The sequence below is a fragment of the Plectropomus leopardus genome, chromosome 12 (assembly GCF_026936395.1).
Source record: "Plectropomus leopardus strain MGB_pleo_1.0 chromosome 12, ASM2693639v1, whole genome shotgun sequence".
Taxonomy (NCBI): domain Eukaryota; kingdom Metazoa; phylum Chordata; class Actinopteri; order Perciformes; family Serranidae; genus Plectropomus; species Plectropomus leopardus.
In genome coordinates this window covers 4,375,486-4,403,028 of record NC_142187.1, presented here as the reverse complement: position 1 = coordinate 4,403,028, position 27,543 = coordinate 4,375,486, and the positions used below count along the sequence as shown (strand labels likewise).

General features: G+C 40.8%; 1 protein-coding gene across 2 annotated transcripts in view; it reads left to right on the top strand.

Moving 5' to 3' along the window:
* Positions 1–27,543, top strand: part of LOC121950960 (nucleoprotein TPR) — a 51,142-nt gene that overhangs the window by 7,304 nt on the left and 16,295 nt on the right. For both annotated transcript variants that reach the window (XM_042497104.2, XM_088085064.1), the window contains exons 7-39: positions 320–412; positions 1,392–1,472; positions 1,604–1,691; positions 2,567–2,704; positions 2,822–2,916; positions 3,757–3,954; positions 4,087–4,194; positions 5,238–5,461; positions 6,593–6,756; positions 7,334–7,458; positions 7,546–7,694; positions 7,790–7,952; positions 8,693–8,827; positions 9,969–10,109; positions 10,222–10,426; positions 11,395–11,597; positions 11,733–11,873; positions 12,909–13,025; positions 13,164–13,367; positions 13,445–13,629; positions 14,342–14,489; positions 15,604–15,741; positions 17,837–17,968; positions 18,294–18,424; positions 20,101–20,311; positions 20,409–20,558; positions 21,857–21,970; positions 22,174–22,278; positions 23,421–23,633; positions 24,875–24,913; positions 26,532–26,717; positions 26,911–27,022; positions 27,150–27,343. In XM_042497104.2, the coding sequence (XP_042353038.2) occupies positions 320–412; positions 1,392–1,472; positions 1,604–1,691; positions 2,567–2,704; positions 2,822–2,916; positions 3,757–3,954; positions 4,087–4,194; positions 5,238–5,461; positions 6,593–6,756; positions 7,334–7,458; positions 7,546–7,694; positions 7,790–7,952; positions 8,693–8,827; positions 9,969–10,109; positions 10,222–10,426; positions 11,395–11,597; positions 11,733–11,873; positions 12,909–13,025; positions 13,164–13,367; positions 13,445–13,629; positions 14,342–14,489; positions 15,604–15,741; positions 17,837–17,968; positions 18,294–18,424; positions 20,101–20,311; positions 20,409–20,558; positions 21,857–21,970; positions 22,174–22,278; positions 23,421–23,633; positions 24,875–24,913; positions 26,532–26,717; positions 26,911–27,022; positions 27,150–27,343 (4,830 nt within the window). The remainder of the gene's footprint in view (positions 1–319; positions 413–1,391; positions 1,473–1,603; positions 1,692–2,566; positions 2,705–2,821; positions 2,917–3,756; positions 3,955–4,086; positions 4,195–5,237; positions 5,462–6,592; positions 6,757–7,333; positions 7,459–7,545; positions 7,695–7,789; positions 7,953–8,692; positions 8,828–9,968; positions 10,110–10,221; positions 10,427–11,394; positions 11,598–11,732; positions 11,874–12,908; positions 13,026–13,163; positions 13,368–13,444; positions 13,630–14,341; positions 14,490–15,603; positions 15,742–17,836; positions 17,969–18,293; positions 18,425–20,100; positions 20,312–20,408; positions 20,559–21,856; positions 21,971–22,173; positions 22,279–23,420; positions 23,634–24,874; positions 24,914–26,531; positions 26,718–26,910; positions 27,023–27,149; positions 27,344–27,543) is intronic.

Here is a 27,543-nt window from a genome sequence, read left to right as displayed (position 1 = left end):
TGCGCCTTTTATTTACCTGTTGCCATGGTGAATCGTAGTATCAGAGCTCCATTGACAATAACTTTTGTCATACAGTGTGCACAGGCGTAACTCAGAGTGAACATACTCAGTCTTGAGTGAACAAACTCCGAGCAGCTGTTCTGAAACCGAGAATTGAGTTTTCCACTTTGGGGATAGTTAGCTCAGAGTTTGTTAAACCCTCTTCCTGAAACAGGCCCCTGGTCCTCCTGCCACGTGTTGTCAGATTTTTCTAAAATATTGCATTAACAAAATAGAGGCCATGAAGCATCCTTAATGCTGTCCCTTTTCTCTTCAACAGGTGACCAGACTGGAAAGACAGGTCACTTCTCTGAAGCAAGCCAGTGAAAGCCAGAGTAAAAGAGCTGAAGAACTCAACAATAAACTCAAACAGGTAATATTACAGCTGCTTCGCAGAGAGGGGTCTGGGCAGGCACATCAGACAAGACATTGAACAACTTCACATCAACTTCAAATTACAGTGTTTCCCCTAAGTTTACGCCGACACTGTCTCTGTCTCTGTGTTTGTTTGTGTGTGTGTGTGTGTGTGTGTGTGTGTGTGTGTGTGTGTGTGTGTGTGCACGCGCGCGAGCATTCGTGTGGGTGCGTCGGGGTGGAACAGAGAGCAGAGGAGAATTGTAAACACTGGTCCATGTTGAGACAAAAATGACATGCTGTTCAATTTCTCTGTGACAACACAGTGTTCTGCAAAAACACTTTTCTGGCCGTTTCTCAACACCATGTCTCAGGAACAGAAGGGGAGACATTTGGTCTGATATGAGAGCTCTGATTCTCTGAACAAACCTGAGTGGTCCCAACCCGACCTGCCAGGCTGAGGCCGGGCCAGGCTGTAATTTCTGAACATCTGTATGTCTGTAATTTCGGAACACAGTGTAGTGAGGGACAGAAGAGGCAAAAATGAACAAAGGAAAACGCAACATATGGAGTTTCTATAGGGAGGCTTGCCTGTAAAGGTGGGTTTTAGTAAACACTTAAAACAGTCCAAGGAATCAGCAAATGTAATGGACTGGGGAAGATTGTTCTAGAGGGTCAGGGCTAAAACAGCTAATGTATGATCACTTTTTGTTTTGCAGTGGGAGCAGGAGATGGATAAGAGTCCAAAATTTGAGGATCAGAGTGGTTGAGAAGTACAACAAGAAACAAAGAAATCAGAAATGTAACTGAGGGCGAGGTCATGCAGTGTCCTGTATATAAACAACAGGATTGTGTAGTTTATTTTGTATTTTACAGGAAGCCAATGGAGGGATGCAAGAACAGGTGTTAGGCGGCACTGACAGCTTGCCCGAGTCAGTAGTCTTTCAGCTGCGTTTTGAACGAGTTGTTAATCCAGTCCTGTCTGTATGTCTCTCTAGTCCAAAGACGAGCGGAGTGCCATGGAGGAGAAATACCGCAATGAGCTCAACGCTCATGTCAAGTTGTCTTCACTCTACAAGGTGAGACTCACTGAAAAGGCACCAGGGATAAATATCTTCTCTAAATTCTGCTAAAAAATAACACCAGACATTATACTGTCATGCTATTCCCTGCATGTAGTCAACATGTGATGTCTGTGTTGTCCCTGTAGGGTGCAGCAACAGATATGGAGACAAAGAATCAAGAACTGAGCAGAGCAGTGGAAGAGCTCAGCAAACTGGTTAAAGACATGGGGGAAGGTAATCTTCAGACAAATCTGATATCTAGCAGTGTAGAAGTTGTCGACGTTTCCAAATTAGGAAGTTCTTCTTCTAACTTTATTGTGTTCATGAGCTTTATGGGTGTAAAGTGGGAACAACATGGAAGCTACATAAAAGATGGGTTGTATTTCAGTGCTTAGAGCATTTAAACAAGAGGTCGATAGCTGTTTCCAGTTTATTTATATTTCTATATATATATTTTTTTTGATATGTTTTATATATTCTATTTTTATATTTAATCAAGATCACTCTACACTGACAGCAGTTAACATTAATACATTACACTTTACATGTGATCAAAACTTGATATTTAATGTGAATATTGACTTTTGCCCACCATGTTTATGCAATTATGACGTCAAATCAGCAACTCATATTTTAAAACAATGTTGTTATCCATGTTATTATACTTGCCGAGTTAAAAGTTTGCTTGCCTGCTACAGCTAATAGATGCAGATACTAAAATGTGCAACTACTAAAAATTAATGATAGCTACCAGGAACAAAATAACCAAATATATTATTTTTTTACTGAAACACCACGCAAACATCACAGCTCGGCGACAAGAAATTTCCCAATTTCCCACACATTGACAAATTTGGAGGGCTGTTCATGTGCTTGTAAGTCATAAATATGATATTTCCAAGAAGCACATGAAGGCAGCATGTGAGCCTGACAAAGTGTGTATTGTTAGCTGTGTTTGACTTAATGATAATTGTAATTCTGTGGTCCCAATATATTGAACAGAGAAGATGAGAATAATGCCGATTAAGGCCATTGTTTTTGTGTGTGAAGTATAGAAATCTGTCATTAACGATGACTTTTGTGTTTAATGTCACTGCCTGTCCCTGCAGCCAATAAGGTTTTAGAAAAGAAAGTGTCAGAGGGAGAAGAGCTGAAGACACGGCTTGAGGCAGAGCTCAGAGAGAAGGTTAAGAAAATGGAGAAAGAGTTGGAAAACGCCACAATGAAGGCTGCTGGCAAACACTGCTGTAAGAACATGCCTACATGCTTCTCGTTATTTTTCTATCTAACTTCAGATGTATATAGTTGTTAACTTACAACCATCATTATTGTGTGTGTGTGTGTGTGTGTGTGTTGTGGTCCAGGTGTGCCCTCTCTGACTGAGGCGCAGTTGGACACCATGTGTCCATCAGCAGCCGCCATCGCTGCCATCGTCAAGCCCGGCATGAAGTTCTTTGATGTGAGTTTAATGGGACATTGTGTCAGGGCAGGATGACATAAGAAGGGATTCCATTAACCCTCAAGTTGCGCAAATTGAAATTGCGAATAAAAAATACAACTAATGTCATGTATAAAAACTTCCATTTGTCGGCAAACATTTTTTACGCTCACGTGAGGTGGTATTTCAGGCAATTTGAAAAAGCCATATCTTGCAAAATTGCAATGGAAACGCTTTTTATACTTTTATGGATCGCATTATGTACAACAAAGAGTCACTCTGCACAGGTTCATAAATGGCTCTGGCTGTAGTCTTGTCAGTAGGAACTGGCTCCCTCATGATGCAGCAGGAGCTACAAGAGGTCTTATTGCATCACATAACTCTTCAAAAGTTGAGCGGATCATACGGAAGTTTTGAATCCACAATTTCTCTCTGAACTTGTGGAATATCACCTCCCAGAAAACCCATGCGCGGCTGCTCCCACGTATAAGGGGCTCGCATTTCCATTATGGCTCCATAACACACCTACATGGCCTTGGATTGGAAACAATGACGGCTAGTGTGGTGGCTGCAATAGAAATAAAGCTGCTGATGTTTTGAACATCCATCACCATGTTTCTTGGAGTGTTATCGCAGAGGAGAAGTTGGTGGAAATGCAGTCATCTTGCAATTGCGCTTTATGGACATTTTGAAAATATTGCTTAGTTTTGCGCAAATATGTAATGGAAACCTGCCTCGTGACAACCACTACAATGTAGAATCTATCTTTGGCAACCTGTAAGTTTTTATACTGAAAGCTAAGTAGCTGTTGTCTACCTGACACACACTATTAAAATCTTCCTGCTCTGTCCCTGCATGTAGCTGTATAACGCGTACGCAGAGTGTCAGACGCAGCTCCAGCTGGAGAAGCAGGAGACCAGGAGAGTGAGCCGAGTTCTGGATGAGATCGTGCAGGAGGTTGAGTCCAAGGCACCTGTCCTTAAGCGTCAGAGAGAGGAGTACGAGAGCATGCAGAGATCCATGGCCTCTCTGTGCAACAAGCTGGAGCAGGCTCGAACGGTGTGGGATAAGTTCATGTTCCTCCTGTATTTGTCAAAGTTCATTATCAAGGACATTTTTTCACCTTCTGACCCCAGATATCAACATATTCTGTCAAGTTTCATGTGCATTGTGTTTGCTTTTTGTCATTAGGAGATCTACAGTTTGCAAAAAGAGAAAGAGGAGACCAAGCAGCGTGGTGATGCCATGGAGAGAGACAAACTGAGGACAGAGAGACAGCTAGAAGACACATCTGCACAGGTACACCCACACACACGCACACACACACACACACACACACACACACACAAACCAAGCAATACATGCTTTCAAAGAAATCTAAATGCTCTCAATGCTTTCAGTCTTAACCGTTTGAAACCTGAGCGAATTGGCTTGATTTTTTTTTTTTTTTAAATATAGGGTGCAGTGGGGCGTCCAGTGGCTTAGTGGATTGAGCAGGCGCCCCATGTATAATGGCACTGCTGTGCCGCAGCGGTCGCGGGTTCGAGTCCGGCTCGCAGCCCTTTGCTGCGTGTCGTCCCCTCTCTCTCCCCCTTTCGCACTGCTGATCTGTCCTATCTAATAAAGGCAAAAATGCCAAAAAATAATCTTTAAAAAAAAAAAAAAAAAATATAGGGTGCAGCAACTTAAAAAAATGGCCCAAAAATAAGCAAGTTATAAGTAAAAAGATACAAAAAGTAACTTTGGTAACAAATAAATTACCTGCAAATAAGCCAAAAAAGATGATTTTAAAAACAAACAAGTAAATAACAAAGAAATCAACTAAAAATAAGCAAAAAAAGAAAAGTGAAATACCTATGTATATTTTAAAAGAAAATTACCTAGGAAAAATGCTAAAAAGTAAATCAAATAATAATTGCATTCATTTTCTATAACATATTTTAAAGATAGATTTTGTACTTGACATTTCTGTCAGTTTTTTGATAATTTTCGTATTTATTTTGCCTGACATTTCTTGCTAACTTGCTTATTGTCTCTTCACCATGTTTTTTAAAAACCCATCCAGTTTGTTCAGACTTCAGAGGTTTACATACTTGTGAAAGGTATCTAAAGGCGATAAAAGTGATGTTGAGCCAGGTTTCAAAGGGGTTAAATTTGTCCATGTGATTATACAACTTGTGCTGAAGTTTGTTTAGTTGCGAAAGAAACTGACTTCATTCGCCATCGCAGCTGATCTGGTCTATTTTCATGGAACTCTTTTGCTGTATCTGATCAGATTATTTAATAATCATGTGAACATGGGATCGATACAATATCACTCTTTTGTTCTCCTCTTTGTTCAGGTGTGCGCTCTGCTGGTGGAGTTGGAGAAAGCTAAAGGCAATCAGGTGACCAAGGATGACGGCAGCTCCGCCAACATTTCCAGCACCACCGAGACCGTCAGTCCACGCCCACTGTCCTTCCGCAGCGTGGAGGAGCTGCAGGGGCAGAACCAGAGCCTGCTGAGGAGGCTGAGGGAGCTGGAGGAGGAAAAGGACAAACAGCAGAGCCAAGTGACATCAGCGCGGTATGAAAGTGAAATCACCTTTTTATACAAGTAGCTATGGAAGCCCTGAGAGGCAAGAGAGAAAAAAATTCTCTCCTTTTTTTATGACTTAAGAACAAGTGAGAAAAAAAAGTCTTGCTAGGATTATCCTTTGTTCTCTTTTTTTTTTAATCTGTGAAACAGATGGGGAAAAAATCTTTGGCAGTTAAAAAATAAATGTCTAAATGGGTGTAAATGTCTCAAATAAATAATAAATCTTAAATAAATAAATCTTTCAAAAGCACAAAAAGAAAGAAGAACATGCTAATGAAAGTAGGATTTTATTCATCTTTTTTTCCAGCATTACATCGTAAAATCTCAAAATAACTGGTAACATCTATTTTTAAAGAAAATAATCCATTGAATGCTTATTTTAATGCCACATAGGTCAGAATAGTTGAACTAACAACACTCATGTCTTGTTTGGATGTTCAGAGCAGAGGAGTCGCCGTTCGTTAGCTAACTGTCAGTGGCCTGGATGACGTGGAAAAGTGCAAATTCAATGAAAGTTGACCTTTAACCAAAATTTTGCTGTATGACTGAAACTGGTGCGAGGTGGTAATGCAAGACTCTGTATTTTATTTTAAAAAAGTGTTTCCAAATATGCTACTCTTAAATGTGGAGACAGTGTCACTCTCCCAGACTGAAACCTGAAGATGATTACACAAAAGAGCACTCCACCACAGATGTGGTCGAATCTGATTAAAAATTCCAGTAATGTACAGAGAAACTGCGTCAAAATTTAGGTAGTAATTGGAACATTTTCAGCAAACGTAATATTGAAACGTTTATTTTCATCATGACTTCTTGAGTGAGTTGGAGGTACACCAAGATTCATGAATCGGTGCATGTCAAACGTAGAATTACATGCACAGCTTTAATTTTACGTGCACATCAATGCATATTCATATGGTTTATTCAGACCTGATGTACACACACACATATTAAACTGCAGCTGTTGTCATGATAGACACATTTATAAAACCCATGCATATGTGTTGATGTTCAGTTGTGTTTTCCTGCTGTGGATCAGGTGAAACAGATCACAGATTAGCAGTGAAGCCATTTGAAATGTATTTTAACATTAGCTCTGTCTCTGTGGTTCCCTTACAGTGTGTCAGAGTTGGAGGCCAGTGTGGATAAGCTTCAGAAGGAGGCGGAGCAACTGAGAGAGCAGAGGAACCAGCAGAAACAGCTGGTTGACTCCAACGCCAGGCAGAGAGACATGTACAAGGCCCTGCTGACACAGAGCACCGGCTTCAGCCTGCCTCCTCACGGTGACACAGACATACCCACACATATTTGCATTAATGAGGATTTCTGTTAATTTTATTCTGTTTTACAAGTTGGGAGGTCCTTCTTTCAACTTTGTTGTGTTCATTTGCTCTGAGGTCATTAAGTGGGAACAACATGGAAGCTACAAAGAAGATGGGTTGCACTTTATGACATCAAGTCCACAACTCGTCTTATAAAATAACCTTGTTATGAATGTTAGTATATTCGCCTGGCATGCTTTATAGTTCAAAGGTTGCTTGTTTGCTACAGCTAATAGATGCATTTACTAAAATGTGCAACTACTAAAAAATAATGATAGCTACCAGGAACAAATATATATAATTTTTTACCGTCAGTTGTTGACACTATTTCCATGTTTTCAACCATTTCTGCTGCCCTGAAACATCATGTGAACGTCACAACTCTGCAACTCGGATATCAGCAAAAATTCCCACTCGTAATTATGACTTTGGAGGGCTGTTCATGTGCTTGTAATTCTTAATTATGGTAAATACGATATTTCTGAGGAGCACGTGAAGGTAGCATATGAAATGAGCTCAAGTTTTCGTGTGTGTGTAGGTTTGGATTCTTCATCCCACCCTGCTCCTGTTCGGCCCTCAGTCCCAGCTACTCGCTCCACTCCTCAGAGAGCTGCTGCTGCCGAGTCAGCACAGACCGCTCAGGCTAAAGCTGCTCTAAAACAGGTACATATAAACACCTGTACACACTCTCACTAAAATCTGCATTTCAGATTCACCAGCTTTCCTGACGACATGTGTTTGTGTCTCCAGCTGAACGATGCCTTCACTCTGTATAAGAAGGAGAAGGCAGAGAACGACAGGATGCTGAATGAAACAAACGACAGGCTACAGAGGCAGCTGACAGAGCTGCGCTCCAGCAACGCCAAGCTGACCTCTCAGCTGGAGTTCAGCAACAAGAGGTTTGTTAAGTCCAATTCTGCTGCTGCACCTGCCCCCTATTTCACTGCTTGGAGATATTTTTGATGCAGTGTGTGTGTTTATTCTGTGTCGTCAGGTACGAGATGCTCCAGGACACTGTATCAGCGTACCGCAGAGAGATCTCTGCACTGCAGGACAGGAACCAAAAGATGGCTGCAACCACCCAACGGCATGAACACATCATCCACACAATGAGCCAGGACCTGCGACAGGCCAACGAAAAACTGGCACTGGAAGAGGTGAGAAAAAGGAGAAGCTTAGTTATCTTAAGAATGGAAATAACAATGAATAGAAATCAGTTGCATTGTGAGACGGAGTTACACATTAATTCTTAAAAACCTTGGCAAATTCGTTTGATTTATTTCAAAAACACAGGAAGAAGGCAATGAGACTTTTTAAAAAAGTCTGTCCAACTGATAACCAAATTTGGCTGATTACGATTTTCTGTGTATGTATGACTATAATTGACAGAACACATAAACATTTTTGTTACTTTTCTTCAATGGAAAAATCAATTGTATGTTTATAATAAAACACGTCCTATTAAATATAATTGAAATTTTCTCCCAAACTGCACCAGGTTACCTTCTCTCATCAAACAAATCTGAAAGTATCAAGTGTTCCAAAATACTTTTTTTTGGTACAAATAAAATCCAACTTTAAATGAATGGTAGTATAATCCACTTGATCTAGCATATTTTACTTGCATGAAGGAACAGGTGCAACAGATGCTCAAATGAAGTATCTACATATCACAAACATATTTACCTCAGTTAGTAAAAAAACCCACCACCCAAACTGATTGAAACTGATATTTCTCTAGCTCTGTGAACAACCAGCGTGCAAGATCTAATTCAGATTTCATTATCCATTCATAACCACAAAAAAAAGTTGCAAGCACTTAAGAAATGTGACCTGCTCTTTTTTCATCCTCTCAATAATTCCTTATTCTGTTTTTTTTTCTCCTCTGTGTCTGAAGGTGCGGGTCGAAAACTTGACCAAAGAGAGAGACATGTTGAGACAAGCAGAGAGTCGACTCAATCGAGAGAGGGAAGCCATGCTGGCTGAGCAACGCAACCAGAACCTGCTGCTCACCAACCTCAAGACTATACAGGTACCATGTCACGCATCATGACTTAGTTTGACGACAGTCAGAGGTTGAATGGATTTCCTGTGTCGTCTTCTTGCACCCACCATGATTCAGGATTTACTCTACACTATTACAGGTTACTGTGTGTTCTTTGTGAATCTAAATGATATAAATCATTAAAGTTAGAAAAATCATAAAGCTGGCAAAGCCTCTGGGAACTCAAATAACCAAAAGGCTTCCTAATATGTAATTTAGTTTCTTAAATGCATAATAAAAAGCATAAAAAATGATCAGGCATTACCATAATTTGAAATACTGTCATCTTAGTTTTTTCACAGCTTCCTGAAGCTGGGTTGATTTGGGCATGGTTATCCCCAATCCATATCACATAATGTGGATAAAGCCAATCACAAATTCAAAGTCAGCTGTCAGCTAATTTAACAAGTCAGACTAAAATCCCTCAATGCTCCTATAATAGGGTGCGTTCAGAAGCACTCACTTTGAGTGCCGGAGCACACTTTGGCACAAACTGTACCGTTGGTAAATTAGGCGCACTGTTGGAATGAACTATTCTGTTATCCAGAGCACTGCACTCTGGGAGTGTCAGAGGGCACTCTGGAGCAGCAAAGAGCCGAACGGAGTGAATGTTTAATGTGATAACGTAATATAATGTAACTGAATTTAGGAACGCAGCCAGAGTCAGAGGACTCGAACAGATAGAGCAGTACCAAGTCGACTCTGCTTTGCTGTATGGCTGTCATTGTAGAGACGAGAAACAGTTGACAAAGGTGTGATCCAAGGAGGTGTCAACGAAAACATGATCTGCCACGCCCCCACAGTCTGGAGAAATGCTGTCATCCTCAAAATAAGCTGCTTTGAACTCTGCTTTCTGATACTTGGGAACATTTATGTTTTTATTATGTTAATATATATTTTTTTTAATCTACAAAAACCGAAACTATCACATCAGATCCTGTCAGCTTTAAGTGTTTTCCTTCAGAGCGTTTTTGTTTTAGACACCAGTGGCTTTGACAAAGAGTTGACAAGAGTTCCGAACCTTTTTATCTGCCTCAGTTGGGAACATTTTTATTACCAAACATACAGGTGATTTTTTTTTTCCTCCTGATTACTCCTGTTTTCCTCCTCCTTTCTCTTTTTTTTCTAGTTAACAATGGAGCGAACAGAGACAGAGACTCGACAGCGGCTGAACAACAAAATAGAGAATCTGGAGGCAGAACTGGCTTCTATGAAGACTAGGCTGGACCAGGAAGTAGCACAGAGACACACCCTTGGGCGCACCATGGACGTATGTAGAGTGCATACATTTATCACATATAGTATACTCCTAAATAAGTATTGTTGGACACAGTGTGTAATCTTGTCTTATTGCTCCTCTGTCCCCTCCACCTCCTCTGCAGGCTCAGTTATTAGAGGCTAAGAAACAGCTGGAGACCCAGAACACCTTGCAGCAAAAGACCAGGGAGCTGCTGCGTAGCTCTGAACAGCAGGTGGCCACACTGAAAGCCCAGCTGGCTTCTGCGTCATCCTCCGAGGCCATTGCCACCTCCAGCGGCACAACGACCCCAGCAAGCAGAGTGGCAGGCCTCAGAGTGCCACTGAGAGGTAAATGGCAGCACCTGATAATAATCGGCAATCTCTGTAGAAGCTTCAGGTTCACAGCAAAAACGACAATTCCAGCCTGCTTCAGCAGAATTCTTCAAAATAAAAGCACCATGGGTTTCCGCTTTGATGTATTTAATTATAACAGTGTTGTAAATAACTTCATTATAACAGTAATATAATGAACTTTGATATATCTATAGTTTATTATTATGGCCGTCGCTACTTTATGTAGCTTTGCTGTAACTGAAATTTTGTATTTTTGTACTTTAGTGGTTAGTTAATTAGTTTAGAGGAGATTGCAAATATTGAGAAATATATAGTGTGTCATGATATAGCCTAAAAATATTACAATATACTCTTCAGCCCATGACATCATCAACTCCTTTATCCGTGTTCCAAGTGATGGTTTTTGGATTTGCTTTGTTGGTCTGATTAAGTCCTTGGGGTATATTCCAAGTATACATGTTTTTGGCCTCAATGGAATTTTACTTTAAACCATCCGTGATAAACATTTATCTACATTATCCGAAAACACCTGAATAAGATTCAGGCAGTCCCATGAGCAATGACGCAAAGTTCCTTTCGCATTCAACACAAACATCAGGAATGTTAGGGGAGATACGGTGAAGTGTATGTGGACAGTATACAGGAGCTTCAAAAAGTGTCACTTGGGGCGCCCTCTGTCTCACCTGTTGGAGTGTGTGCCCCATATGCTGAGGCCTTTGCAGCGGCCCGGTTTGAATCCAGCCTGTGGCCCTTTGCTGCATGTCATTCCCCCTCTCTCTCCCACATTTGCTGTCATTCTACAGCTATCTTTTCAATAAAGGGAAAAATCCCCAAAAAATTATCTTTAAAAAAAAAAGTGTCACTCATCACTTATGTGCTTACCAATAAACCAGACAGAGTTCTTGCAGTGTGGACATGTTTTCAATTGAGGGTCTGATGCTCCTTTTTTTGTCTTTGTGTAGCTCCAGTACGCTCTCCAGTGCCAGCAGCCTCCCAGCAGCCCAGCCAATCAGAGCAGGCGCTGGCAGAGGTGAAAGGCCTCCTGCGTACTGCGGAGGAGCAAAAGAGCGAGCTAGCAGAGCAGCTAAAGAATGCTAATGCAACAGTGGAGCAGTACAGAGCAGTGGTGCTGACTCTGGAGGACAGTCTGAAGAAAGAGAAGGAGGTAGAGCTCTGTGATTTGTTTTCTTTAGTCATCAGACAACATTCTTCTCCACCATCTTCTTACACTGTATTTCCTTCACTACTCATACACACCCATCCACACACACATGGAAACTGACCCTCCTCCATTCCATAGTATCGCTCCCCACTGGAGCTCCGGCTGAAGGAGTCGGAGGAGGTGCAGAAGCAGCTGGAGAAGAGGATAATTGAGGTGGAGAAGATGAAGCAGCAGGAGAGAGAAGAGAGGATGAAGGCTGTGGATGCAGTGGAGAAACAGGTACGCCAGCAGCACAGTTATACAAAAACAGTGAATCAAATGGGTATGTGTAGGGCTGTAACAAATGTTTGTTTTTTTATTATTTATTGTTATTATTGTAGTGTCTTATCATTTTCTATGACGATATCATACCCTCACATGTGGCCACGTATGAGGGATTTCTGGGAGGTGATAGTCCACGATTTCACAGAGGAATTGTGGATTCAAAACTTCCCGATGATCTTAGCTTCTGAAGAGTTATGTGATGCAATAACAGCTCTTGTGCTGCATCATGAGGAAGTCAGTTCCTACTGACAAGCACATAGCCATGGCATCATGTGACCTAGAAAAGCCAAAAAAATGTTTCCATTGCAGTTTTGCAAAATATGGCTATTTTTAATCACCTGAAATACCACTTCATGCAAGCGTAAAAACCTTTTTATAATAAATGGGAAAGTTTTTTTTTAATTGACATGTTTTCATTAGGCTTATTTTATGTCTGCAATTTTCAGTTTGCACAATTTGAAGGTTAATGGAAACCGGCTTACTGTCGTTTTCAGCCAGAGAAGGCAGCTTTCAGAAAAATAAACTAGCAGGTGAACAAAGTGGAGCAGGTATTTCTGCGGAGAGCGTAAATATTGGACTTAAATTTCGCCAGCTGATAAGAAACACAACTCTAAATACATGATTAAGTTGCTCTGAAGCAGCTGAATAGTAACTTATTGTAGATATGTAGGTGTATATGTTGGCAGATAGCAATCTGCAGTGAATCAGTTTATTAAAGAAATTTAATACTGATTCTGTAATTGAAATAATTGTGTTATCAGTCCTTTTCCTCTGCGTAACTCCATTCATCCATAAGGACAATAAAACAGAAGGATAGTTTGACTTTGTAATTAAATTGCCTATTAAATTAGTCTAATAATTTGTATGGCTATTAGTTGACACCCCTTACTAGTAGTTTCAGTTGCACTTGAACATTTATGCTTCTTCTCACTGACCTGACAGTGCAGAGCTCCAAGAGTCTGTAGTCATTTTCCCTGCTGTCTCCTCCAGGTGTGTGAGGTGCAGCGCAGTCTGAAGTCCAGCCAGGCAGAGCAGCAGGAGGCGCTGGAGAGAGCTGCTGCTGCTGTTACACTGGAGCAAAAGGCCATACAGGAAAGCCTGCTTCAGGTCAGTTAACACACACACACACTTACATTGGTTAATATCCCCAGTCACTGCCAGTTAGCATATGTGTCACATCACACTCAACATGAATCTTGAAGTTGTGTTAACATGTGTGGACACAACCATCTGTCCTCCTCACAGACTAAGCTAGCTGGAGAGGCACAGGCTAAGTATGAGCGGGAGCTCATGCTTCATGCTGCTGATGTGGAGGCCCTGCAGGAGCTGAAGAAAAAATCCCAGCAAGATGCAACACAGAAGAAGGAGTTGGAGGAGCAACTGAACAAGAACATGTCCCTCCTGCAGGAGAAAACCGCAGCTTTGAACACAGTGGAGAAACAGCTGAAGGTAGGAGGAAGCCGTCGAGGAAACACGGCCAGAGGATAATGTTTCTGATTGATCCTAATACTTGGACTCTCTTACAGGAGGATCTGTCCAATAAGAATCGTCGCTGTGCAGAGCTGGAGAAGCACAACTCTCTCCTGCACCAACAGATAGATGAACTGGCCAACAAGAGTCGTCAGCAGCAAACACAACAGCAGCAACAGCAGCTTGACCTGTCATTCAGCGAGGAGGGGAAGACCACTGAGCAGATATTAGAAATACTCAGGTAAAACACCAAGCGTGGCTGCATGTTTGCAATAGTGCTTGTGAGAGGGGCTTGAGGTTTCTGCCATGGGAAACACTGAAATTTGTAGAAATAGAAGGCAAGATGGTTTCCATTATCAACTTAAAGAAATACATGACTGTGGAGTTTGACACTGAAGAGATAAACTTCACTTTCAGTTCATTTTTAAATAGTAAGGTTCATCGAAAATGCATGTTTTTGGAAAGTACTGAGTTTATGACCGGATAAATGAGACTTGGATTCCGCTGGACGACTTGTGTGAGAGTTTGTAAACAGATGTTTGAGGGGTAATGTATTCCTTTAATGTCTCAGGTTAGATTGAGCTATATATCGATGTTTTTTAAATGTCATGATATCGTCTTAGATTTTGGATACCGTAACATTGTAACATTTAAAGGCTGCAGTACAGGAAAGTGATGTTATGTCTAGAACTTATCAGACTGTTTCAACTGTTCTATTATTTGCCTCGACCCACTTAGTTTTGTATATCCACATTCTTAATAATTATTTATTAAAAATCTCTTTGTGTAGATGTTTTGTGAAAGCATCATTAGTCAACACTACAATATGGTCGCAATATTGTTAGTAAAGCATTTGGTCAAAAATATTGTGATATCCGATTTTCTCCATATCCCCCAGCCCTAGTCCCGGTGTGAACTTATTGGGATTGAATTCAAACGTTTGTGTTTTTTAGGTTTGTTCGTCGTGAGAAAGAGATCGCTGTGGCTCAGTGCGAGGCATCTGATGGAGAAGCTCTTCGCTACAAACAGCGGATGGAACACCAAGACCGAGAGCTGAAGGAGCTACAGGAAGCTCTGAACTCCGAGAGAGAGAAAATGCAGGTACATGATGAAGTGATGGAGGGGTGAAAGAGTGCAGATGAATAACAGACGGCGAATTTTGGAAGCTTACCTATAAATGATGAACACAACATCCAAAATCATCTGAAGAAGACTTTTGGTTTAGGGATGGTAGCCTCTAGCAGGATCTGAAGAGGAAACATTTGTAAAGCTTGGTGGTAGGGCTGGTGACAGGCCTAAAAATAACAGATTTTTTTCACACCAAATTCAATTTTCAATTTTAATCAATTTTTTCCTCTTAAAAACAAACTACAAATGATAAGAAATTACTCCAAATAAGTTTTGCTTTGATTTTAGCAGTAAAAATTAACAAAGGCAAACTGAAAAAAAAATGCAGAGTTCTTTAAGTCAGTTTTGCAGTTAAATCAGTAGAATATTGAAAATGACCAATTCTGAAATTATACAACTATGTTTGAGATTAAATAAATTGCTCATGCTGCTGCCTTTAGCTGTCGCAGCCTTTAAACAAACTTTACAGCGGACTGTGTTTTGTTCAAGATCTGACACCACAAAACCATAACCAGTTCCAAACGACTGACGAGACTGAACCTTTTTTGAGGACAGACTCGTCATTGTCATTAATGCTTGCTCACATGTTGTCCTGTGTGTATCGCTAGGAGGTAAGCACCGGGGAGGGCACAGACCACTATGAAGTACAGAGGAAGTTAAAGAGAAAATCTAAATTTTCGTTTTTCAAAGTCATCCTAAACCAAAAATTGGCATTAATTGATTACATAGATTTATCTCTCAGCCCTACTTGGTGGTAGATAATACGTAGATAATGGAAAGATGCACAGCGAGGACTCTTTTGCAGAGAAAAATGTTAGTTAGAATTAGTAGTAACAATCAAGTGCAAGTGAAGTGTATGATAGGTGTATACAGATATAGTATATATAATATAGAGGTCACATTTTTTTATTGTTTGGTTGATTTGCTTTTTCAAGCTTTGAAGGAGGGCATTGACTACAGGTGGCGAGCCAAATACTGCTTTAAAAAATTACTCATGCTAACGTGAAGCTTAAAATGCCAAAAGTGGCACGATAGAACACAGTTTATTATAATGAATGTGACTGTTTGTCCTCCTTTCCTGGCTCAGGCTACAGCGAAGACTCTGGCCCAGCAGGAGGAACAGCTGAAGAAGATACAGACCATCAGTACTCTCCAAGAAACCAACAGGACACTGAAAATGGACAGAGATAAACTGGAACAGGAGCTACAGCAAGCTCAGGCTAAAGTAAGATTCCAGTCATGCTTTTCCTTTGTCTCCCTTTCATTGTTAGCTGTATCTAGTTTTGTTTTGTTTTTTTTACAATTCTACAATTGTACAATTTCATTTAGCAGACGCTTTTATCCAAAGCGACGTACAACACAAGCAAGAATTTAGACTTAAGGAAAAACCCTTAGTAAGTGCAAAAAGTGCTTCAGGTGTGATTGGTCACATGTATTGCCGTCTAGTGGCAGAAGAAGTGCCGCAGAAGAGAGTTGCAGTAGTCAATGCGTGAGTTCACAAGAGCCTGAACCAGAAGCTGTGTGGCCTGTTGGGTCAGGAAGGGTCTGATCTTCCTGATGTTGTAGAGGGCATAACGACAAGACCGAGAAACTGAGGCCACATGAACCTTAAAGGTCAGCTGGTCATCAATCATGACACCCAGGTTTCTTGCTGAGTTTGTGGGCACAAGTAGTCTCGAGTCTAGTTGGACACTGATCCGAGGCTGAACAGATGGACAAGCTGGAAAGACCATGAGTTCGGTCTTAGACAGATTTAGCTGAAGGTGGCGTTCCTTCATCCATGTGGAGATATCAGCCAGACACGCTGATATCCGAGCTGAGACCGTTCTGTCATCAGGTGGAAAGGAGAGGAAGAGCTGAGTGTCATCAGCATAGCAGTGGTAGGAGAAACCATGGGAGCGGATCACTGCACCGAGTGAGGTGGTGTACAGAGAGAAGAGTAGGGGACCAAGCACCAACCCCTGAGGAACCCCTGTCGATAGGCCATGTGACCTAGACACCTCTCCTCGCCATGACACTCTGAAGGATCTGCCTGTGAGGTAGGACTTGAACCACAATAGGACAGAACCTGAGATGCCGAGCTCAGAGAGTGTGGAGAGGAGGATTTGATGGTTCACTGTGTCAAAGGCAGCAGACAGGTCCAGCAGCAGTAGGACAGAGGATTGACCAGCAGCTCGAGCCAGTCTCAGTGACTCAGTGACTGACAGGAGTGCAGTCTCAGTGGAATGGTCACACCTGAAGCCAGACTGAAAGGAGTCAAGTAGGTTGTTGTTCCGCAAGTGTTCAGAGACCTGGTTAAATACTGCGCGCTCCAGTATTTTCGACAGAAATGGTAGAAGTGAGACTGGCCTGTAGTTTTCAACCTGGGCGGGGTTGAGATTAGGCTTTTTGAGCAGTGGGGTGACACGGGCTTGCTTAAAAGTAGCAGGAAAAGTGCCAGTTTTTAGGGAGGAATTGACAATATGTGTAACTGCAGGTTTGATAGTGGGCAGGATGGTCTGCAGGATGCAGGTGGGTATTGGATCGAGAGGACATGTTGTAGGTTTTGAGCTCAGAAGAAGTCTAGAGACCTCATCCTTGGTCAGAGGAGCAAAAGAGCAGAGTGAAGCGGCAGTAGTGGATTTGAGCTGACTGGGCCGGTCAGGCTCAGAGAACTGGTTGCTGATTGCAGCCACCTTTTCAGTGAAAAAGGAGGCAAACATGTCTGGAGTCAGTGTAGTGGAAGGCTGAGCAGCTGGAGGAGAAAGCAAGGAGTTAAACACCATAAACAGTTTTCTGGCTAGAATCACAGAATCAGTCTGTGCTTTTCTGCTCTCTTTGGTCCTTGAACATCTATCTGGCTGAGGTTTCATCCAGGAGCAGAAGTGTCTGCCCATATCAGCTTTACCTTTTCACGGTTTAACCATAGAGGTTATATAAAGATGGAGCTCATCCACACTTACCTCCACAATTCTTAAGTGAAGCTAAAATATCCTGGATACAGCTGCTGCCATCTTGTGCTGGTGATGTCATTGAAAGCCAGGGTCTGAGCAGTAGCGATATCCGTGGTGGGGAAGTTCCCGCCAAAATAACTGTCTGATCAAACTTATCATGAAAACAGTCACTCATCTTCATACATCCAGGTGATGAGAAATACATTCAGTGACAGAAACCATCTTTGGGAAGAATGTATTTGGCGTTCTCTGGTGTGTAACGTGTAGGCCATGTGAACACTATTTTTCACAATGTAACTGGTTGTCTACGTGAACTTGTGGCTTAAAAGCCCAAACTTCTGTAAAGCTCACAACATGTGTCCTCTTGTGTTTTCTTCCCTTCATCAGGTGGCAAAGCTGCAGTCAGACATCAGCCCATTGCATCACTCTCTGTCTGTGCTGTCAGAGAAAAATGGCTCCCTGCAGGCTGATAAGAGGATACTGGAAGAAGACTTGAAACGCCTGAAGGCCAAAACACAGGTAACTGCAGTGTGTGTGTGTGTGTGTGTGTGTGTGTGTGTGTGTGTGTGTGTGTGTGTGTGTGTGTGTGTGTGTGTGTGTGTGTGTGTGTGTGTGTGTGTGTAGATGCTTATTATAGATTTTTTTCCTCGATTAATCTAATGACAATTTTTTTTTTTTTTAAAAGGACTTTTTTTTAATCACTCAATTAATAGATTAGTTAATTTACCCCCCAAAAAACATTTAAAAAATTGGCTTATTATGTTGAAATAATTAAATCTATTCAAACATCCTCTGTAAAAACAATAATGATAGCAGTATATATTAACTGACTGTCCCTCCACAGCAACTGGTTAACCAGCAGAAAGATGGCGATCTTGAGGAGAGACAGAAACTCACCACTGAGAGAGAAGCTCAGCAGAGACGCATCACACAGTTAGCTGAAGAGACAGCCAAGCTGAAGACTGAACTGGCCAGGTAGAACATGAGAACATGCACTAAGACCACACACACACACAAGGCCCTTTTATTCAGTGATCGCACTATAGAGCAGCTACAAAGTCACTTTAAGCCTCCTTTACATTTTTTAACAGAAGCAAAAGCGACATCATGTTGCTCCAGTGTGCATTATTAGACAGCATGCTGGCATCATGGAGGCAAAGGAAGAGTGACATATAACAAACTGCACCAGCCTCTAGTATAACATAAAACATATGTGTCTGCAGTGTTTTGTAAACAATAACAATGGTGTAATTAGGGCTGAAACGATTCCTCGAATAATTCGAGTAACTCGATTACAAAAAATGGTTGAGGAATTTTCTCTGCCTCGAGGAATCGTTTAATTTTGCCAGCTTAAAGCATGGTATTTCGCCCGGACTACTTTTAATGCGGCACAACGCGCTGACGTCACGCACGTAAAGGAATAAAAAAGAGGCGGCGGATATGTTTGGTTTTAACCACGGATGTACAGGTAACGACGAAGAAGGCGACGAAAGCGAAGAGAAAGGCACAAAGAAAAGGCAGAAAATGTTAAAAGTGTGGGAGCATTTCAAGCTGGACACCAAGGCGAACACTGCTGCATGTATTCACTGTAAGACAGCGCTTGCACACCACAACAGTACGTCTTCAATGCTGCAGCATCTCCACCGAAGGCCCCGTTTACTCCGAGAGCGGAGGACCGTCACCCGAGACGCGCTAATTAATGAGATTAACGTTACTGTACCTTGCTAACATAACGTTAGCCCTGCGGAGGGCTAGGTTTCTATTAATTATGACTACTGTGGATGCGTGGCTAACGTGCCTTTCATACAGGCTTTATTTAATCTGTAAAAACACAGCACTGCAGAGTGATGAGGGTGGAAAATAAAAACATAATAAAGCTAACTGGGTAGTTAAAAAAGGAAACCAATGGTTCATTGTTAGGTGAAATGTCTTATTGTCTCATGTATATTTATAATTGCTCTTTAACTAAACAAAAATATGTTTTATCCGATTACTCGATTAATCGATGGAATTTTCAGTAGAATACTCGATTACTAAAATATTCGATAGCTGCAGCCCTAGGTGTAATATGACAATCATTTATCATTCTTGTTAAATGACAGCCAATCTTGCCCTCAACTTGGTGGGGGGGGCTAGCTGCTAACTGCTAACAGTTGCATTTTGAATCTCCCGCGTTAGGTTGCACACGTAATACGTTGTAAAAACATAAAGTCTGTGCCACCAATGGCCTATCCTGCAAGCTGTCTTGTTTATACACCATTTCAGCAATGGTGCAACCTCCATGTCAAGTCTTGGAACCTATTCCACAATTGTACCTTTTATACAGAACAGCAAGGCAGAATAATGGTGTGAAATTCTCACCTTGAACAGGCAGTGTAAAAGGGGCTGCATACACCCTCAGGCTTCTTTTAACAAAAAGCTGCCAAAACAGTGATTTCATCTCAAAACAGAGAAAAAAATTTAGCGCTAGTAAAAAGCAACTGAATGCAGAGACTGGCTGTCAATGACAGAATAATAGATATCTCCTTTTTAATTTTAATATCTGTGCTGCATGTCCTGTGGTTTGTACCTAACTGTTATGTTCACTAGCAGATTTTATCAATGCATCCATAAAAAGAACCAAACTAAGAAATATATCATGTGTGGATCAGATCAAATGCCAGCAGTAACTCGGCTCAGTCTCAGCTGCAAGGCCTCAGAGACTCGGTGGCCCGTCTGACATCAGAGAGAGACACTCAGAAGAAAGAGCTGGAAACCAAAACCAGCGATATTGTGGAGAAGAACAAGACCATCACCCAGGTCAAGAAGATCGGACGACGCTACAAGACCCAGTACGAGGAGCTGAAAGCCCAGCATGACAAGGTGGGTCTGCGGTGGTGGAATTGGTTCATTTTAAAGGCTGTAGTAGATAGGTCAGTATGGATGAAAACTAAAGACAGAGTTGTTCTGCCTGTTCCAGCTGGTTGAGGAAACTGCTGCTAAAGCAGGAACTGATGCAGGTCAGAGCCAGGAGGCGCAGCAGGAGCTGAGTAAAGCCCAGGAGGAGCTCAGCAAGACCAAAGAGGAGCTGAACACACTGAAAGAGGAGGTGCAGAAAAAACAGGAGGAGGTAAGTCTTTATTAAGCCCACATAAAGTGATTGAGCACCAGGATTTTTATGCCTCCATGCTGTCGATAGCTGTGGGTGGAGGCATCACGTTTTCAGGTTGTCTGTCCGTCCCATTGTTGTGAATGCAATATCTAGAGAACACCCTTAGGGAATTTCTTAAAATTTGGTACAAATGTCCATTTGGACTCAAATATAAACCACTGAGATTTTAGTTGTCATAGGTTAAAGGTCAAAGTCACTGTGACCTCATCTGTCTCGGTCTTGTGAACGTGATAACTCAAGAAAACCAGGTAATTTTTCAAATTTGGCATAAATGTTCACTTGGACTCAGAAATGAACTGATTAGATTTTTGTAGTCATGGGTTAAGGGTCAAGGTCACTGCGACCTCATTCTTGTGAATGCAATATGTGAAGATTATCTTGAGGAGACATCCACTCTGAGTCACAGATCATCTTATTAGAATTTAGTGGTTATGGGTCAAAGAGTGTTGTGTCTCTTATCAGAGTACAGTAAAAACCTCCTTTACATTTTTTGGCACGAGACACAAGTTGACATCTTCTGTGACATTTACACCAGCTAACATCTTTTTAATGCAATGAAAATGCACACAATCAACTATTCACATTCATTAACAGTTCACTATAACAGTCTTTCTACTGTTGACCTGTTCTCAAAACAACACGCACACAAGGCACAATGTCTGCTGCAGTGCTGTGTACAAGCTCCGCCCCACTGGCAATGGATAAGGAGTCTGCAGCCTGTTTTTAGCAGGTTTACTGGCGTTTTTGTTTTGCTTGCACTTCTGCACTAATAAAGGTGGGAAAGTGGTACAAGACAAGTCCACTAACAGATGATTTTGGAGCTTTAAAACAAAAACACAGCCTGTGGCAAACATTTGACTATCATTTATGACCAAATCACATGTCAACAAACCAATAATGAAGACAAAACAAAAGAAGTGGTTTGATATGATTCACCACGCGTTCATTGTACAGCCTGACATGAAACTGATCTACACATACACTCTGACTCAAAAGAGATTTATGAGACTCATGAGACTCTTGATTGTAGTTGTGCCCCAGTCTAAAGGCACCTTAAGTCATAAGAAAGGTCACTTAGTAATGTGTTCTTAGCAAATCATTGTGAAAAAATGTAAAACCAAAGTAAAGTATGACACATCAGAACATGTAACTGAAGAATACATCAACTGCATACAAGCATGACTTGTGTTTCTAGTGTAAACCAGACTGTTGGAAAGTGTTTGTTGATTATATTTATTTATTTGATTTTCAACCAGGCCCAGAAGTCTCAGCGGGAGACTGAGGAGGCCAAGAAGGAAAACCATCAGAGCAAGGAAAAGTTCCAGGACATTCAAAACCAGCTTACACAGAACCAGAACCAGCTGAAACAGGTACAGCAGCACATCTAGCCAGGATGTAAAGAAAACTATGTCGTTCAGGTGGTATTAACACTAACTTTAAATGTTTCAATGTGAAAAAAGGACAGAAAAAAGTCACTGTAGGTAGCTCTACGTGTGGACTCATTCATTAAGGAAAATACACGAGAAAGGCAGAAATCTGAGGCTGATTGTCACCTCTTCACCTGCCTCTACAGGTCCAGACCCAGTTGTCCCAGACCCAGACTCAGCTGCAGCAGAATCAGAGCCAGTTGAGCCAGAGTCAGAAAGAGCTTCAGCAAGCCAAGACCCACAGCCAGCAGGTAAGAAGCACTGCAGGTACAAAGCAGCACCTGACAGATATTTTCATCACTCCAATTTATCTCCTAAAATACACAAACCTATTTGCTAAATTTGTAGTTGACATTCTATTTATTTGTAATGTTGATCAGCATTGGAATGAGTGTTTCTCAATACATTTACATGCACAGTTTAGTGGAGCTACAGTTATAGCTCGATTAGGCCATTTAACTGGACTACTGTCCTTGTCCCAGTATATAAGCACCAGGAGAGAATCCATTTATATATGAAAGTCTGACTCCGCCACAGCAGGTGGCGATATGCCCCCTCCCAGCTATTTGCTATAGACCTAAATTATTTACAGGGGTGTCAAGTGATTTTAAAAAAATCTAATTAATTACATGCCCTGTGATTAATTAATCTAAATTAATTCATCACTGGGCATGTAATTAATTAAGTAATCTAAATTAATCACATACATCAATTTTTTTTACAGAAGAGGAGGATTAGGGCCAGGCAGGGGAAATATTTTTGAGAGGAGGAAGATTTTTATTTTTTCATTTTGCACATTGAGAAAAAGCCAAAATGATGAGAATAAAGTCGAATTACACTGTCAAGAAAATAGTCAAAATGTTAGGCATAACGTTTAAATTTTGAGAATAAAATTGAAATATTATTTTGAGAATAAAGTTAACCTTTTGAGACTTAAAACAGCGCATGTAACTCCCTCTACAAAATGTCTTGCATAGATGAACTGGTGAAATTGTACTTCAGAATCAGCTTTAGTAACAAGGAGATTTTTTCTCTTTTGTGATATATTTTGATCAAGCAGTCGGTGCTCTGTTTTGTTTGGTCACCTGACAATAGACCATGGATATATAGAGACCTGGATACAGCATTCTAGACAGGACACCATTTATTCCTATGAAAACTGCTCAGGGTTTCACAGGGGTTGCGATGCTAAAAAAATGTATATCCAAGTAGTAAGTAATTATGTCAATAGGAAAATGTCTTTTTGTGTCCAATTGCATCACATGAAAGACTCAGGAGTTGTAATTCCACTGTTTGGCTGCTTTGAAAATTGGCTTCAAATCCCAGCACACTTCCTCAGGGGTGTGCAATAGATCCACATTACCAGCTTAACTTTCTTCTTTCTGATTTAAAGGTACAAAACCAGTTGAAGTCATCACAGTCTCAAGCTCAGGCCCGTCAGAACCAGATTCAGCAGCTGCAGAGGGAGCTGCAGCAGGCTAAAGAATCCCTCCAGCAGAACCTGGCCAATCAGAAAGAGCTGCAACAGAACCACCAAAGCAGTCAACAGAACCACAACGAGGAAGTCAGCAACCTCAAGACAACTCTCAGCCAAGCAGAGAGCAAGGTTAGGAGACCTCTTCCTCTTTTTCTTTTCCTTAAATGCTTACCTATACTTACCTGCTTACATATACCTACTTACAATACACTTCAATGTAGATAGCATTTATGGGTCTGTCTTATACAGAATGGACGCACAGTTCAGGAAGTATTTCAGGTGGTCATGCTTTGACACCGACTTTTAAAGGAAATACAGCTGTTCCTCTGGTGCTGTGCCGCATCCATCAGTACTTTGCTCGTCTGTGAAGAATGACCTTTCTAAACAGCCATCAAAATGGAATTGGTGATGCAAAAATTAAACATGCCTAACATTTTAGAATTACTGAATTTACTTGTTTTGTTTAAGACATGGCACAAACTCTGTGTACTGTTTGCATTTATGCCTTTCATATATGACAAGTAGAGCTACACATCTTTTTTCTTTTTTAAAGGTTATTTTTTGGGTCTTTTAGCCTAGTGTTAAGAGGGAGATAGAGGGGATGACACGCAGCAAAGGGCCGTGGCTGAAACCTGCGGCCGCTGCAGCAAGGACTCTGTACATGGGGCCTGCTCTACCAACTGAGCCACTAGGCGCCCCAGAACTGCACACTTAATTGAATGTCAATCATAATCACAATTTTGGCTTCCCATGATTTAATAAACATCATTAACAGTAGTATTGTTTTTTAAAAAGTGTGAACTGAAAACTCAAATACATATAGGTAGCTAAAATACGTTTTGCTGCTGACCCCCACAGAAGTACATTGCCTCCATATCTGACTTCAGCCTGATTCTCTAAACTGTTGGCATGCCAACCGCCATCTACTGTCTGTTATATACTGACTACGGATAAGAACCTCAAGAACCTTATTCTAAATTAGTAGATTAACAGGAATGCAGCACAACATGGAGGTGAAAGCAGTGCTCTGTTTATTCAGTGTGCAAAACAAATATTTTGTCTCTAAAACAATGACTAATTGTGAGAAATAATCACAATATCTGTATTGATCTAAATAGTAGTGATTATTATTTTGGCCATCATTGCCCAGCCTTGTTGACAAGTGTGTATTAATGCCTTGTGTAATGCCTTTACTGTGCATGCTGTGTGTGTCTGTTTGGTATCAGCAAAATAAGAGTTAGTTTCTGAGCAAAAACAAGAGTCCATGTCACTTTATTTCCAAAACATTGCTGCTGTTGTAATAAAACCTGGGGTTTTCTTGTGTAATACATCAACTAATAATCAGTGTATTTGTGTGTCCCTTGGAACAGGTGACAGAGCTTCAGGGCCAGCTGGACAGCCTGCAGAAGGTTTGGAAAAGCTTTACACTGAGATTTTCTCTTTTTTTTAACAATAGAAACAGCATTGCTTTCAAGGACTGCAATGACGTCTTCTGATATGTGTTAATAAATCAGTAGTATAGTATTGAACCCTCTATGGTACCGTGTTACCTCTAGGTTATGTACCCATTTTTGCTGTTTATGCTAACACAACACATTCTCAATTATGTTGCAATACTTCATAAAAAGAGCCAGGGAACCAGGAAAGCCACAGCACTGTAGATACTCTAGTATGACTTTCTGGAGGCCATGTTTAGTCCCTTTTTTTGGGGCCTTCCTCAGATGGTTCAGCCCATTAACTCCATAAAAATGTTCCGAAAATGTATTTTTTCTGTCATTTTAAAACCTCTAAAATCCGAAAAACCTGAAAAATCTATTCACAATAATAGATGAGTAAAGTTTCATTTTTAATTGTTAAATGTGCTTAGTTTAAAAAGTAATCACTAAAAAAGTACAAAAATGCAAATGTTGCCTTGAAACATTGTACCGTATGGAATCCCACCATGACAGTTTTTGGTGTTATGGATTTATAGTAGTATATAATAATTTTGAATACTTCCCATACACTATTGTATATTATTTTATCAAGATTTTAAAATTACCTGTTTTTCTCCCTAATGATACAGTGTTGCTTTAAGGTAACAAAAAACAATAATATATATTTTTATCTTTTGAAAATATCTCTAAATTATGTTTACTTGGTCTATTATATGACAAGAAGAAAAACATTTTTACCAACTGGCACCATAATTCATACCATAGAGGTTAATGTCGTATGAAGTTCTCAATGTTTTCCACAGAATCTGAATCTATGTGTGGTGCCAGCTGGCGGGGGTGGTTAGCAAACTCTCCCCTCTTCTTTTTTTTTTTAGAATGGTGTATGTGTGTGTCCCCTTTTTTGTTATCTCTGCACCCTCTAAATTTCAATGTTTTTTTGCGCGTCTGTTATTGCATTGCAGGCAGAACTCTTCATGAGATCTGTTTATGAGAAGACAGATTTCGAATGACAACAATTGAACTTTTATTTTAATTATGTAACCTTTATTTAAAAAAGGGAAGGCCACTAAAAGCAAGCTCTCTTTAACAAGGAAGCTCTTATTACATTACATATAAAAACAAAAAATGCACACCACAGTAAACACTGACAATCAATCAATCAATCAATCAATCAATCAGTTAATCAATCAATCAATCAATCAATTTCACTTATAAAGCCCATTATCACAAAACACAGTTTGCCTCAGAGGGCTTTACGGCATACGACAAAACATGAGAAATGTAGCTGATACTAAAGTGCACATTAAAAGCAAAAACACACCGCATACATCAAAAAAAAGCCCAAAACTTCAACACATCACTCAAAGAGAACACATGCATTCACTGTGCTCTGTGTCAGTCAAAAGAGGTTTAACTGATTAACTTAAAACCATCTGTAACTCTTTCCCACAATATTTTCACTCTACATTCATTTTCTCCATCCCTTCTCACGTTTTTATCTATCCCCAATCTTTGTTTATTATTCTGTCTTTGGTCCATCTTTATTTTTTAACGTCCCACTAACACAATTCTGCTTATTCCTCGTTGTCAGACGGTCAGTGAGCGCGAAGCAGACATCAAGCGTCTGCAGGAGCAGCTAACTGAAGCTAACCAGGCTAATGAAGCCAGCCAAGCTGCACAAGCCAACCAGAACCAGAGTTCCCAGTCCATCCAGGCCAGTGATGCTAATGTTGCTAGTGAGGCTAATCAAGAGGAGCTGACAAAACTCAGACAAGAGGTACGTCCAAATCCTGCATTGCCAAAATCATTTTTAATCTTTTATTACTTGACATCCTTACATTTTTGCTTATCTAAAGCCTGGGACAAATCTCGACAAAGAGCTGCACTGTATTTTTTCTACTCCAGTGTTTTAATAATGTCATTGAGCACTTTGGGAGCAGCAGTTATAGCACTATGTTTTTCGTCTGCAGCTGTCTGAGAGCAAGAACAGAGAGGAGCAGCTCAGACAGCAGATGGCTGAGAAAGAGGAAAAGACTAAGAAAGTCTTCATGGGAGCCAAAACCAAAATCAACCAACTAAACAGTAAGTCCCACAAACATCTATACACTTAAACATTCCCACAGACATTAGATTAAAGACATGCTCACAAAGTATACCTAAACAAAGAAGCTAATCTGTCACAAGAATAACTCGAGTTTGTTACCTGCAGGTGCTAAGGAGCAGCTCAGTCAGGAGGTAGAGGAGTTGAAACAAAATAAGGAGGAAATGGAGGTGAGAATGAACGCCCTCAAGTCTCAGTATGAAGGACGCCTTCTTCGGCTGGACAGAGAGCTCCGAGAACTGAGAGAGACACAAGCACTCTCTGACCCCAGAGAGGAGCCACAGGACCAAAGTGGAGCAAAGGTACATTCACGACATGACTACTTTGAGGCATCTGATCATTGACTTTGATTCACCAAAAAGGACCATATGTTTTTCGAAATTCTGTTTTTGTTTCTTTAGTCAAATCATCAGTTGACATATTCTTCAAATTTGTTTTGTTTTTTGTTGTTTTTTTGCTAGTCAGCGTGCTGTGCAGTGTACTTCTGGAAATATTTTGGTCC